We start from the raw sequence: 14,502 nt of genomic DNA on the forward strand, positions 1-14,502 counted from the left end.
ATTAACAGTTTCTTGTCATCACCTGCAACCACTCAGTCCAGTTGTATCAAGCATCATAATTTATGCTAATTGCTTAAGCTAATATCACATGATGCTAAACACACTTTTAATTAGGAGAATTTCATAAAATTTAGCAAATTTGTGCTTAAAAGTTGGAAATGAATAATCAATAATGACCATCCACCTGTATGATTCATGTGAAAACTTGAGCTACAAACTGCTAATCTAGTTTGCTTCCTCTAACCAATACTTATGTATCTGCACATGCTTTCACCCTATAATTTTGCTTCTCTAAATCAGCTGTCTTTAATCCAAATGACAAAAAACTAGAAGTGATCCACTGTTACTCTTAGATGAAGTTTTAGTACAAGTTTTAGGCCAATAGCTGATGTGACTTTTTGAGCAGTTTTTGTTGAATAACCTTGCACATGTGACTCATATTTAGACTACGTTTGACATCTAATTGTAAGTTGTAAAGATCTATCAGTTTACCAAATTTGAAAAAAATCCATAAAAGTTAAATACATTTATCTATTAAATCAAGTTTCCCTACTTTTGATGAGAAGAAAAGAAAAAGGAAGAAATTTAATCAAAATTTGGATATTTCATACCTCGTATTTCTTGATGGATTGCCTTGAAATTTTGTATGTGAAGTAAGGGTCCAGTAGAGCACATCCACTGAAAATGTGTGATAGTGTGAATTACTACAGACTGAGCTACAGAAAGTGAAAAATCACTAGACTATTACTCCTGTTAATAACACACAGTGTGTCCTGCAGGTTGTTTTGGCCACACGATACACTACCGTGTATCTTGATATGCATAATTCCAAGAAATTACCTTAAAGCTAGTTGTGGCTCGACAAACATGATTGCTGATTGGTTGAATTGCTTCTGAATAAGGAAAACTAGATATGGGTTTTTCAAAGCAAACTGTTGAAAAACAAGAATCACGAAGGTGAGCAATTGTCATAACCAACTTCTCATTGCACTTGTAACTAACATGGGAGTGTATATGTCTTTATTAACAGTAAAAGCTGAATATTTCGTTATTTTAGACAAATGTCAAAGGTTACACAATGTAAATGCTGGGATTTGAAACACAGTTGACGAAAGCATGTGTGTCAAGCCAGGAGGGGGTAAATTTTAAATAATTCAACCAGCATAATGTGGGTTGTCTTTATCATAATGCATGTAAAGTTGTCACTTCTTTTTCTTTTTTTTAAGGCTGTAAAGTTGATCATTACATACACAATAAAGACAGAATTAGGAGCATTTTTTAATAAGGCCAGTTTAAAAAAAAATGCATGGCACATTTATTGATAACTTCAACCATTCCAAATTTAATGAAGATTCAAAGTATGTTCTCTGTAGTCATTACAATTTTTAAGGTTATACTGTCAACAATACTACACAATGACATTGTCAACTTTAATGTACATAATCAGAATCATGCCGATTGTGCACTGTAATTATCAGCAATCAGTGATTTCCGATTGTGACACGATCAGTAAAACAGTAATATGTTTTGTTTTTTGGCTAGTGCAGTCTGCAAAGTAGGATTCAAAAGTGTTTGCTCTAACATACAAACAATGAACATGCAGTAAGGTAGATTCTTCAAACAACATACAAATTTGCAATGTTTACTTGCCTGTTTTTGGAAATTGTTGACAAAAACAACTTGCATGTACATTTTTTAAATGTCTGAACCTTTATGCAGGCTTGGTGTCCTATATAAAAAGTTAAGAAGTAGCATTCTGATGGAAAACAGTAGATATTTTAATAAAAGTTTAAATAATCATTTTGTATTTCAAATTTTATAAATGAAATTTCAAATATCAATTTCATTACATTGATACAACAAGTCTGAATATTAGATAAAGTGATGGCATTCTTATTAATGAAAGTGCATTCGCTGTGAATACAAATGCATTCATAGTGATGATGTTTGTGGACTGTACATGACTGACGAGTGTTCATAAATTTGGGAAGGTCCAATAGTGGTTTGTCATAAGTTCTACTCAGTTAAGAAACACTTAGATCAACTTATGTGTAGTCAAACTTTTATTGGCTCTTTTGATTTTAAGGGGCTATGTGGGCTACCTAGCATACATTTTTACAGACCCACCGGCATTTTTGGGGGTCATTGGCTCCCGGGCCCCCACTAATTTCGAGTCCTGCCCTGATGATTTTTCTGTGGACACCAGATGCTCCTCTTCTCTTCCATTGCCTGTTCCACTTCCTTTGCCAATTCTTTTCTCACTTGGTTCCTTTGCTGTTGGGACCTCTTTGGAAGGGATAACTTTCTCAAGTCCAATTACCTTTCTTCAAGATCTTTGTTTTGCCTCCTTCCTCTGACAAGAAGTCTTTGGTGGGGTCCCTGATTCTTTCAAATCACAGGCTGAAGCTGCCTGCCATCAATCTTACCTTTTCTCCTCAGTCTCGCATTGGTCTCAATCTAACTCTTACACACCTGTTCCTTACCCTCGTTCTCCTGTTTACTCTTTGTCCCACTATTCCAATCTTTTTCCATCTTTCTTCCATCTGATGTCTCACCCACTGGTGACCATCCAGTCAGTTTGGGGCTTGTAGATACCTGTCTGTCCCAGTTTTCACCTTCATGGACACATTTTGCTGCTGATGGATGGATTGTTCAAGTCCTTACTCAATGTCTCTCCCTTCACTTCTCTTCCCAGCCTTTTCTTCTCTTCCAATCTGTTGCTTTTCATCTCCCTTCAAATTCAGCCCACCTACAACCTCTGGAAGGGGCAGTTTTGGATGCACTGGAGAAATTTGCCAAAGAGAGCATTCATGACCCCTCTCCTGGTTACTAAGCTCACCTATTCATTTCCCCCCCAAAAGACCAGGGACTGAAACCCATTCATTGACCTTTCCTCCATCAGTATTTTTCGGGTTGTCATTTTTGGATGGAGAATTATTTCTCTCTCCACTGGTCTTTTCAACTACCAATTGTCCAATGAGCATGCTTCCATTTCCTTCCCCTCCTGGTGAATCATTTGGTTATGATACACTTGTACAGCTCCACAGTTATGTCTCATATAAACATTGAAGGGGGCACCCATTCCAGGACCCCTGCTTCTAGACTTCAGATTTCTACTTGGCCCATTCCAATTGGGTGAGCTTAATTGCCTGCTATATTTCAGGCACTCTGAACATCGTAACAGAACTTCTCTCTCTTGAAGGGACCACATCCTACCCACCGAATGGTCCCTTCACCCTAAAATGTTCATTGGTTGAGTTCCCAACTTGGTACTCCTGTAGTAGATGTGTTTGCTTCTCCTCTTAATGCTAAACTTCCCCTTTTCTGGTCTTCTGTTCCTCATCCATCAGCTCTGGCTGTAAATACTCACAATCAGGCCTGGTTTTATCTCTTTCTCTATGCTTATCTTACTCTCTGCCTTCTCCCCCATGTTCTTGCTCTGGTTGGGGACACTCCATGCAGAGTACTGTTGGTGGCCCCTACTGGCCCACTCCGCCTTGGTTTTCACTATTACGTCTTCTCTCAACCAAGCCCACTTTCCACTCCCCCCCCATTCTGTCCTTCTGGTACAACCACACAAGTCACTTTTCCATTACGACATGACATTATTTCATCATCATGTGTGGGATTTGTCTGGTCTATTGCCTGTAGAGCCAGACTTTCCAAATATGTAGCCTTCCTTCTCTTCCATGCCTTCCAATCTTCCATCTTTTCTGTGTACCAATGGAAATGGTGAGCATATCACCATTGTTCTCTCTCTTTCATCATTTCCCACCTTGCTGACCTCACCTCTTTCTTCACTTGGCTCTTTGACTGTGACTTGTCTGTCTATTATTCAGGGTGTCAAGTGGCATTTCCCAATACTGCAATATTTTCTCGTCACCTGTTCTTCCCACACTCTTCCATTCCTTCCTACTGCATTGATCCCCTCATCCCACTCCTTTGCTCTACTGGGACTAGAATATCATTCTTCATGCCCTCCCTCAAGACCCTTTTGAACCTCTTGGCACTTGCTCTCTATATATTACCTCTCTCTCTCTTAAAACCTATTTCCTTCTCCTTATTGCCATTGGTCTTTGTTGGTCTGACATCTGTGGCATAAATCTCTCCCAGATACTTTTTCACCACTCATACCTTCATCTCTACCCCAACCATTCCTTCCTGCCTAAGACTTTAGCTGGAATGGAGGGTGGTCACACCTTTTCTTTCATTTTCCTTCCCTCTACCTCCAGTACTTATGGACATTCTGCTCTGGACACACATCTTTGTCCAGTCTGGACCTTTTGATGTTATCTATTTCATATTTCCTCTGTTCAGAGTGCTTGCCACTGGCTTCTCATTCCTTAGAACCATTCCTCTACTAGAAACCTTTCTCTCTCCTCCCTCTCTTACTGGATGGATGTGCCAACTCATCTGGATGGATTACTTCTCTTTGGGATTGAATGGTCATCAGTTTTTCATGTCTCCTCCCACCAAATAAGATGCCTTATTCACTCTCTTGCAGCCCTTTTTCATTGACCATTAGAATAGATCCTCCAGGTAGGCATATGGACTACCCTGCACACATTCATTGCCTACTATCTCCACCATCAAGCTGTCTTGTCTCCAAAGGGATTTTGGTTTCCATCCATTGCCATCCTTCAATCCACCCTATGTGTTTGACGTGTAAATTATTTCTTTCTTTATTCTTACTCACCATAAATCTACCTTAGGATTTCACTAAGTAGCTAATGTTGCCTCCTATGGTGTATTTACCCAAAATTTGCATCAAGCCTAGATAACGGAAAGTGCTCATACCATCCACCCTGGCTATACAAGTGCCCACTGTGAAATGGTGTATTCCACAGGACCACTGTAGGTTTCTTCATGGTATTTCTATATTATGTTTTGAGTCCGCTTCAACCTGTGCCCATTCCATGGACTATCATGGAAAAAAACCAGTACCAGAGTTGAGCATCTGCCTACTTCTCTGATTAGCACTTGCTGGCATTTAAAAATAGTGTTTCATGGTAACCCATTGCACTGTCTCTAATAAAAGACTTTTTCAGACAGAGAGACCAGTGGGAATCTGGACACATTTTCCAGCTCTTCCTTGTACAAATTCTCTCACACTTCAAATGGAGCATGGGAGGCCCTTACCACTTATCAGCTTCCAGCAACTCTAGTGATGTACCATGGAGGATCCTCACTACAGTTCACTCCATAAAAATTTGATACCTCACTATCTCCAAGTGGACTATGGATATATATCACTGTACCAATCCTATATATATATATATATATATGTATGTATGTATATCTCTCATGACTACTGCTCCTGCTCTTTCATGGACTCTTAAGTTTCAGACAGCAGAATAGATGACACTAATCCATATCCAACTGTAATGTTTCACTCTCACACCCTACTTTCACAGAAGGCAAGGAACCTGTAGGGATTAATGGTTGCATAGAGGTTATTAAGTATTCATTATGACAAATTCCAGTGTGGTGCCCTCCTCCCACAGCTGGCATGTGGTTTGTAGTGTCTTATAGTTGAGAACATGCACACGGATACTTATCACAAGTGCCTTTATCACAGCTGGCTTAAACCAATTGAGTCTGATGGTAGAGGAGGTGAGCACACAAGTCATGGTCTGACTGAGCTCTAACCTCGCTGCAGAAATTGGTTGTCTGACAGTTTGTGTGAAGGTGCTCAATGGTCATGTACCTATTCTGCCCATCCTTTTGACACTTTCAGGTTTTTAGCCTCTTCTCTTCTTATATATGGGCATATACCCTGGATAAGAAGAGATATGGTCTCCCATGGGTGTGCCCCTATGGAGCCCCTGCCATTGGTGTCATACTATATGGGCTTCCTTTAGACACTTTCAGAAGGAAGCTAATCTAGGTGATCTTTGCACCAATTCCTCCACCATCTCAATGTGGAATTCTAACTATCTGTGTACAGAGCTGAGTATTTGTTTCAGAAGTTAACATTTTCCTTACCTGAAAATGTATTTCCGATGGATACTCGTCTCTGTACAAAATCCCATCCATTCTCCACATTTTTCTGGTGCACTTTTCTTTATTGCCTCATCAAAGAATGAGGATTCTTGCATGCCAATGTAGAGGGCCATTGTATGCAAGGAGATATGTTGCACTCCTGTTGGTGGAAGATTTTGCTATATGATATGTAATCGTGTAGTAGTGCAAGTTCATGTGAATGTAGGTGGGAATTTCCACAAAGCTGATGTCATTCAAGTCTCTCAGGCAGATAAGCATGACTTCAAGAGGAAAATAGCTATCTGTGTATAGAGGTGAGTATCTCTTGGAAAAACATTTTCGGGTAAGGAAAATTTTAACTTTTCTTCTGGATATTAAACACAGGTATTCTATTATAGCATGACTATGTTTCTAAACTATCCTTATTCTGTTTTAGTTAAGAAATAAACTCATGGAAGCTATTTAGGTTTTTTATCCTTTTAGTTTGTTCTTCAAGTGTTTTGTAGTGAGATGTGTCAGGTTCATTAGATAGAAATTATTAATCATTGATTTTATTTCTGGTATTTCTTGATTGATTAATTGTTGTTGTTGTTGTTGTTTTTTTCTTGAAGATACTGTAACCCCTGATAGCTTTGGATATAATAAATATTTTTATTCATTATAGCTTATTTGTCATTCCATTCGTTTATTGGAAAAATTATACTGAACAAGGCCAGATACGTTTTCTATGATTTTTAGGAAATTAAGACTGAAGCATATTAATTCATTGGTTTTATGGAATGTTGACAGATCTGTGTTTCTGTGTTATGAACAGCTTTTGGAGATGTAGATGTGGTCAGTATTGTATCCTCCTGGAATGAAATTCTAGAGCATTTATTAACAGAGGTGTAGGTAGTTTGCAAAACTTTGTAATTTATTCTGATACAGGCCCATTCTGTCTCCCATTGTTTTTATATGCAAATGTTAATTATGGACTAAAAACTTTGCTTTTATAGTCTTAATGTCTCCTAATTTTTTGAAAAACTATGAACCTGATATGAAAACCTTCAACAGAACTTTGTACATCAAACTTTCTTACATCTTCTGTAGTAATACTTTGAGCATTTTCTGAGATAATGATGATGTTATCACCTGATGTTCTCTGCAATCCTTTGTATGTTTTTGTTCCTTTTTTTGCATGGCTTTCTAAATTTCTGACTTTTGTTTGTGTTGTAGTGTTTTAAATATTTGTTATTGTATCTTTAAACTTCACATAATGCTCTTTGGCTTTCTTTGTTTTCAAATAGGGCAGCATGGCCTAGTGGTTAACACTTTGAACTCACAGTTTAAAGGTGGCAGGCTCAAAGCTAACCTGAGATATGTTTTTGTGTCCTTGTACCACTTTATTCCAGTTGCTTCAATCTACCCAGCTGTAAAATAGTTGACATTGGTTGGGTAACTGCATGATGGTTGACCTGTGGTGGACTGGTATCCTTTCTGGGGAGAATGTGTCACCATTCTTATCCATTTATGCTAAAGGTAACTGGAGCAAATCACTGGCATTGTGTGTCTTGTGAAGGTGCAACAAGCATGAAGTTAGTTACTGTCCCCCCAATTAGTCAGGAGTAAGTTTCTGGACTGATAGTACTAAAATACAGGTTTCAATTTCCTTTGGTGGACAGAATGGAAATAGACATTATGTAGCTTTGCACTAAGTAAAATCCAACAAACCAATAACTTAGCTACTTAATATTTCTATATTTTTTTATTTGACGTGCTAGTATTGCAAAATCTCTAAAATGAATTACATTTTGATGTGATATTTCCAACCTGTAACTGCTTTCTACCTTCATTTATTCTTGTTTTTGACCCCAATTTTAGCATGCAGTGTTAAGACTTTTCATGTTAATCATTTATTTATGACTATGGAGACTTTAGTTTCAGTTCCAGAAAGCTAAATAATTTGACTCTTTTTGGGAGTGGTATTTACCAAGAGGAGGTCTATATTGAATGTGTTAATAGCATATGAGACTAAGTGCCAATATACAAACTTGAACATTAAAGGATGTATGAGATGTAGTATTTGGCATGTTCACAATTTCTAGAGTTAAACTACCACTATTTTCTAAACAGTTTTAGCCTTTTGCACATTTTAGAAAGGTGAGAGGTGAATGAACAGTTAGGTAAATGCTGATAGAATTGCTTGTCAATTATTCACTTATAGGTTTTTGGGTGTTTCATTTGTGTATTTCTCTTTTTTTTCCTGATTTTTTTTCTCTATTGAAATATATATTAATTTTTCTTATTACCTTATTTGCTTATGCTCATCACATGTTTTGAATTAAGGGTAGTGCATGGTCATAACACAAGTAGAAAAAATGGATGTTCACACAGTTAAAACTATGGTAAGTCCATATCTTTAGCTAAATCAAAAGCTGAGTGGGGATATGGTTAGTAATAACCAATGAAAGAACATAGCTAGTTTGAACAAATGCCAAGATTTTCTATCTAATTGGGTCTTTTGATACTGAGATCACCAAATAACAGTCAGTTGGATTAGTCAATAGTAATCATTTGAAGTCAGATAACTGTAGATTCTCAGTTTAATTAGAAGAATGAAAGAGAAACATTTTAATTGTAAATTAGTTTAATTTCTTAGTTATTTATTTCATATCCCTGTACAAGTTCACTATATACTTTACTACAATTACATATAATACAATGTTTTGTTTTATTTTTTATTGAAGTTTAGTCATAGGTTTAAGTTTTAGTTTAGTTAGTTTAACAAACTACTGTAAATGCTACTGTTTTGTCATGTGAGATATGTCTTTAGTGAACTCACTCGGACTGATGCTGACATATTTAGGAATTAAACATTATTTATAGTAAATAGTATGTATTGCCTCATGTGGATTAAAAAATAAGACTACCTCTATTATTATTTCATCCTTTTTCGATTTATTTCTTTGAAATACACCAATACCTGTACTGAAGTGTCAAGGTCATGATAACTGTAAATTAAGACTGCTGTATTCATATAAACTTTCAAATATAAAACTAAGCTTGTTGCTAGTGCTAAAAGCTTTTTTTTCCATATTTTTATGGCTCAAATTATTTGTAAAAGTTTAATCTTGATTAAAAAAACGGACAAATTGCACAATGTGACCTTTTTAGTATATTTACTATTTATACAGATCAAACTAATGATGTCTATAGGACCAATGTGTTAAGAAAATAGAAAATTAATATTTACTGTACTTTCCAACAGAAAATTAACATTAAAAATCATAGGTATGACAATATATGTATTTCACTGAGATATAATCCTCACAATGTGAAATGAAGTTTTTAGATATGTATATAGCAAGTATTTTTTATTAGCTTAAAGTTATTTATTGTTTTTGCATAATCTTTTATGGACTTTTTTCACTTGATTTGTTAAAACTGTCAATAAAATAAATGAACATTTTTGTTTAGTATATAGAAATATAAACAGACAATGCACTGAGCAAAACAATTTGTTAAACAGTTTAACAAATTTTTTCTCTCAGTGCATTGTTGCCCGATGAAGGTTCCAGTAAGAGGGCCAAGAGCTCGCAATAAAAGTATTTGAACGTAGAGAAAAGTTTGTTTATAATTCTACATAGTAATTTACCTACATTATGAGTCTTAAACAATAATTTTTGCTTAAATTAGAGAAAAAGATTAACAAGTTTTTTGTGATAAAACTTGAAATGCAATATAATAATTTATAAGGTGTTGAATACTTGAATCTTCTTCATGGTTCCTCAGTGGGTCAGCAGAATGTTTATGGACATGCAGCTCTATAATCCTGGATTCAATTCTCCACAATGTATAGAACTTATAGCCCATTGTATGGCTTTGTGCTAAGAAACAAACAAATTTTTGTGATGTAAAAGACAGAATGAAACATTTGGATAGTTTGTCATCTTGTTCAAAAGTGATGTTTAGGAGTATAAAAGTATTAATTTAGATGTGAACTTGAACTGTAATTTAGTAGTTAGTGTACCAGACTGTGAATATGAGGGTTCATGATTCACCTCCTGTTACAAGAAAACTACACTCCAAAATTTTGGGCAGTGTACACATAATGAGTGATGGTCGAATCCCACTTTTTAATTATAGTAGCCCAAGAGCTGGCAGTGGATACTGATGACTAGCTGCTTTCCCTGTAGTCTATCAGTTCAAATAAGGGATGGCTAGTGCAGATAGCCATTATGTAGCTTTGCAGAAATATTCAAAGCAAACAATCAGTAGAAATTAACCCGTGTGACTAACTGTATTTGTATTTACAGTTTGAAGTCTTTGTTCCCTTGTGTGATGTTCAACAGAGTTTAAAGAAAGGAGAAGTCATTGAGGTGAGTTTTTATTTTACAACAGTTTCATATCGGTGTTCTTGTTTTTCATTATGGCTTCTCAAATAGATAAGTTAGTTAAATTATTGGGTCTCCTCTGTAGGCTGTTCCATTGGTGAATATTTTGTATTTTATTAGCACTTTTCAGTTTCTGTAAGTTCTTCTGGATTTGAAATTTTTGTGGACTGGATCTGCCTGGAGTGTAGAAGTGAATGGCATTTTGGTCTCTTTTTCTAAGACTTTTATTACATTATAAATATATGCTGTATCACATAAATTGAAATGTGTTTCTCTAGTGTTTGTATCTAAACTTGATTAGTATAATATTTTAATATTAAGGTCAGGGCTACCTTTATTGAATAGACAAGGTAGGCAACTATCTTTGGCAGGAAAATGGAGATGTTATAAAATAAAAATAATTTTACCAATGAATTCATTAGCTGTTTGTGTTTATAATATTACCTCTCCTATCATGTTTCCCCTAACTGAACATATCTGCTTCAGATAGCCAGTTGGTTCAAAGCTTGCATTTTCTCCCCAGGTACAGTAGAAATTTACTGTTTTTACAGGTGTGTGCAATATAAATATTCTAAAAATGTGCAATAAGAAATTATTGAAATTTTGAAAAGTAGGCAACTGTGGTATACATTGGACAAAAGATCAACAGACAAGTTTTTTTTAGGAAGTATGTAAAATAGAAATATCCTTACAAAACTGTTTTAAAGTTTTTAAAGAGTGACAATTAGGACAGTGATGAATAACAAGTAGTTAAACAGTAATTTAAAAAAAAACATCTTTTATGGTACTCCATATCAGCAAAGAAAAGTAATAAAGAGGCAGATTTAATAAACCAAAACAATGACCTTCTCAAATTTTTGCATTGTGAAACTTTAAAAAAAAGTGAAGAGACTATTATTAAAATAAGACAAGAAACTGCTTCTTTTAAAATATTTAACTTCCTACAACTTCCTACTATGCTGTCTCAGACATTGAACAAACCACATCCTCTTATAATAAAAAAACAATTCTAAAGAGTAAAGCAGATAGAAAACAAAAATACACATGTATTTTGTTTGGATGATGCAGTGGAATTGTCAAAAATTGACACAAATTTGCAACAGATGTTGGCTAAAATATGGCTGTTACATCTGCAGACATAAGGTTTTCCCAAAGATGACAAATGAAGGAATTCACAACAATGGAGAAGAAATACCAGGATAGTTGGTTCAGTATTTAGTGATATGCAACTCAGTGTTTTGTTTTTCTGAAGGATTTTTAGCATGTGTTTATATAGTTTTTATTTTGTTTCCAAGATATTTAAATTTATGTTAGAAAACAAATGTTTGTCATTATTGAGTGTATATTTTAAGTCATATATGGTAAATTATGTTTATTAATATCAGACAACATATTTCTAAAACATTTCTGTAATTTCATGATTGAACCTATTACATTTACTTAAAAAATGTATGTAATGATTTCTAAAGAAATTTGGGTTTTAATGTTAATAATGCTCAATTATTTTGTGTTCTTATTCTTCCTACCTTCCCTACAGGGAGTGCTGAAAATGAATCCGAAGGACTACAAAGACTCTTACATTAGTGCACCAATTATCCTTGGTAGCTTTCTTTTATTTTATGCTTTATGATGTTTCTTAAAAAATAAAGAGCATTAAAAATTAGAGTTTCAGTCTTAGGAAAATTATAGTTTTTAGTTAGTTGTCATTGGTTTTATTTTGTATTTCCTTTGTTTTAAATTACTTTCTGTTGTTTTACTTTGTCTTAGTAAACATTTTCTTTTTTATCCTCTTTATTTTTTATTAAATAGATATACGAGTAAACAAGTATAAAAGATATTTAGCCAAATATGAATCTCCATTATAAATATCTGCTAAAAAGAATGGAATTTGCCTATAATTTTCCTTTCTAAAAAATTTTGTTTGCTTTTGCATGTACTCAGTTTTTCTGAATGATTTATTCATATGACATAAATTACTGTACATAAACACTGCAGAGTGGAATGGCTTTACTCCCTCTATATATGTATAAACAAGTATTCCAGTAGCAAAAAGAATCGAGGCTATTTTTCTCTCAAATATGAAACTCTTGAATATTTTCTAGGGGAAAATGTGGATTTTTATAACTTTTAATTATTCACTTTGAAAATACACCATATTTAATAACTTTATTTTTATGTCATTATATAGCACAATTTTAAAACATTTGCCATACTTGTTATTCAAAAAATATATATTTATATGTTTGGGTGCAGTAAACTTTGAGTTAACAATATGCATTGTGTTGATTTTTAAAATATTTTTTTATAAAAATGTATACATTGATAGGCAAAATAGTTTTATATGATAAGCCGATATACAAAATGGGAAGAACCTTCAAAAACAGTAAATAATGTCTGCTATTATTTTATGTTGTTTGATAATCACTAATAACATGGTTGTAAGACTTTTCTGCATTTTTAAGGATTTGATTATAAACTGCTACTTTTTTAAACTAGCAATGATCTTTTAATAAACTTGATAAAGTTTTTAAGCTTGAAATGCAATCCAGGCACTTACTGCTAAGTGCTTTGTTTCAAAAATCTCTAATATTGGTTAGTTAGAAGATTGAACAAGTTAAAAGTGTGAATAGTAAAATGAGGTTATAAATTTTAAAAATAGTGGTAGTTTCACATGAAAAATATATGGTTTTTCTGTCTGTCTCATGTACTTCATGCTGGATATAGGACGCTCAGATGGACATTTATATTGGAGACACAAATGATGAAAGTGCTTTTTTGTAGCTGAATAATTTATTCAGTGTCACATGGAAAAAAAACAGGTAAAACATGTTATAGCTTTTGTGTCATTGTATTAAAATAACAGTTTTCTCAGTAATAGTTATATAATTATCTATGCAAGTGTATTTTGGCCAGTCTTAAAGAAAAGTAATTCTGATATGATGACTCACCTCCACGCACAGATTAACTATTTTTCTCTTGAGGTCACACTATTCTGCCTTAGAGTCTTGCATGCCACCAGCCTTGTGAAACTCCCACCTAAAATACATGTGAAATTGTGCTACTACATAATGCCATATCATGCAGCAAAACACTCCACCAATAGGAATGTGATGCACATCCTTGAACAAATGCTCCCTCAACATTTGCGCATTCTTTTCCTCAGTACAGTCGCAATTAGATGTGTATGTTTTTGCTGAGACTTGTTAAAGTAACTACTTCAACAATCTTACTTTATATTTTCAACCTTTCAATATGAATCACAGATTAACGTGAATTCTTTTTTCTGCTGATGTGAGTACAAATATCACTTGCAGTTTCCAACAATTTTGGAAGCTTTTGCCATTTGAGATCATGACAGCGTTCATGTATTGTGAAAGGTGCTGTGCAGGCTCAAAATGCAGTATGAAGAAGAGTAACATCACATCTTCCACTGTGTGGTGGGGTCCATATTGCCCCCTAGGCCTTCTTCTTCCATTTCTGCCACACATTTCCCTTCACAGATTTTGAAGCAGAAGTTGAGAGGGATAATATGGAGTGACTTTCCACCAAATACTTCTCTACCTACTGAAAATATCTCAACTTTGTTGCCTTATGTAAGCCTTCTAACTTGTGTTTCTTTTCCCATCTTAGTGCTGAACCTGGCATTTACCTCAGGTTTCAATTCACTCCTGCTGTTTTATGTTTCATCGTTCCTGCCCTACCATGTATCATGTAGAAATTATTGTTCAGATATAGTTTGTTTCATTAACACAAAATTCATAGGACTTAACTGAAAGATCAGCATGGGCTCGGTCCCTGGGACCGTCCTTGTAACCATTTTGTGCTTGTTATAGTTTTCATGCTATAACTTTTGAATTAATAAGCGAATGTTAACGAAATTTAGCAGGTTATCAGTAAACATTACAATGCTTTCATATACAAAATATCAAAATTTTTTATAAAACAATGTTTTTCTCATGTCTTTTCTTTGTTTTCATATGTTGCCTATCTATCATGCAAAGTAATATTCATTTTCAATATATATTTATTATTTTTATTATATTGACCTTTCAGCTGTGCCTGGCTAGCAATACAGAAGTTACAATGATGCAGCTCACGTACACTCATGTTACCATATCAAATAACATAAACTGACCTTTGGTCTGGG

General features: G+C 34.5%; 1 protein-coding gene across 2 annotated transcripts in view; it reads left to right on the top strand.

The window, feature by feature from the left end:
• The window catches only part of LOC111088147, a 39,325-nt gene that overhangs the window by 17,106 nt on the left and 7,717 nt on the right, over positions 1–14,502 (top strand). For both annotated transcript variants that reach the window (XM_022397307.1, XM_022397308.1), the window contains exons 5-7: positions 10,278–10,340; positions 11,893–11,956; positions 13,080–13,174. In XM_022397307.1, coding sequence (XP_022253015.1) covers positions 10,278–10,340; positions 11,893–11,956; positions 13,080–13,117 — 165 coding nt within the window. In that variant the 3' untranslated portion in view covers positions 13,118–13,174. The remainder of the gene's footprint in view (positions 1–10,277; positions 10,341–11,892; positions 11,957–13,079; positions 13,175–14,502) is intronic.

The sequence above is a fragment of the Limulus polyphemus genome, unplaced genomic scaffold (genome assembly GCF_000517525.1).
Source record: "Limulus polyphemus unplaced genomic scaffold, Limulus_polyphemus-2.1.2 Scaffold3213, whole genome shotgun sequence".
NCBI classification, from domain to species: Eukaryota; Metazoa; Arthropoda; class Merostomata; order Xiphosura; family Limulidae; genus Limulus; species Limulus polyphemus.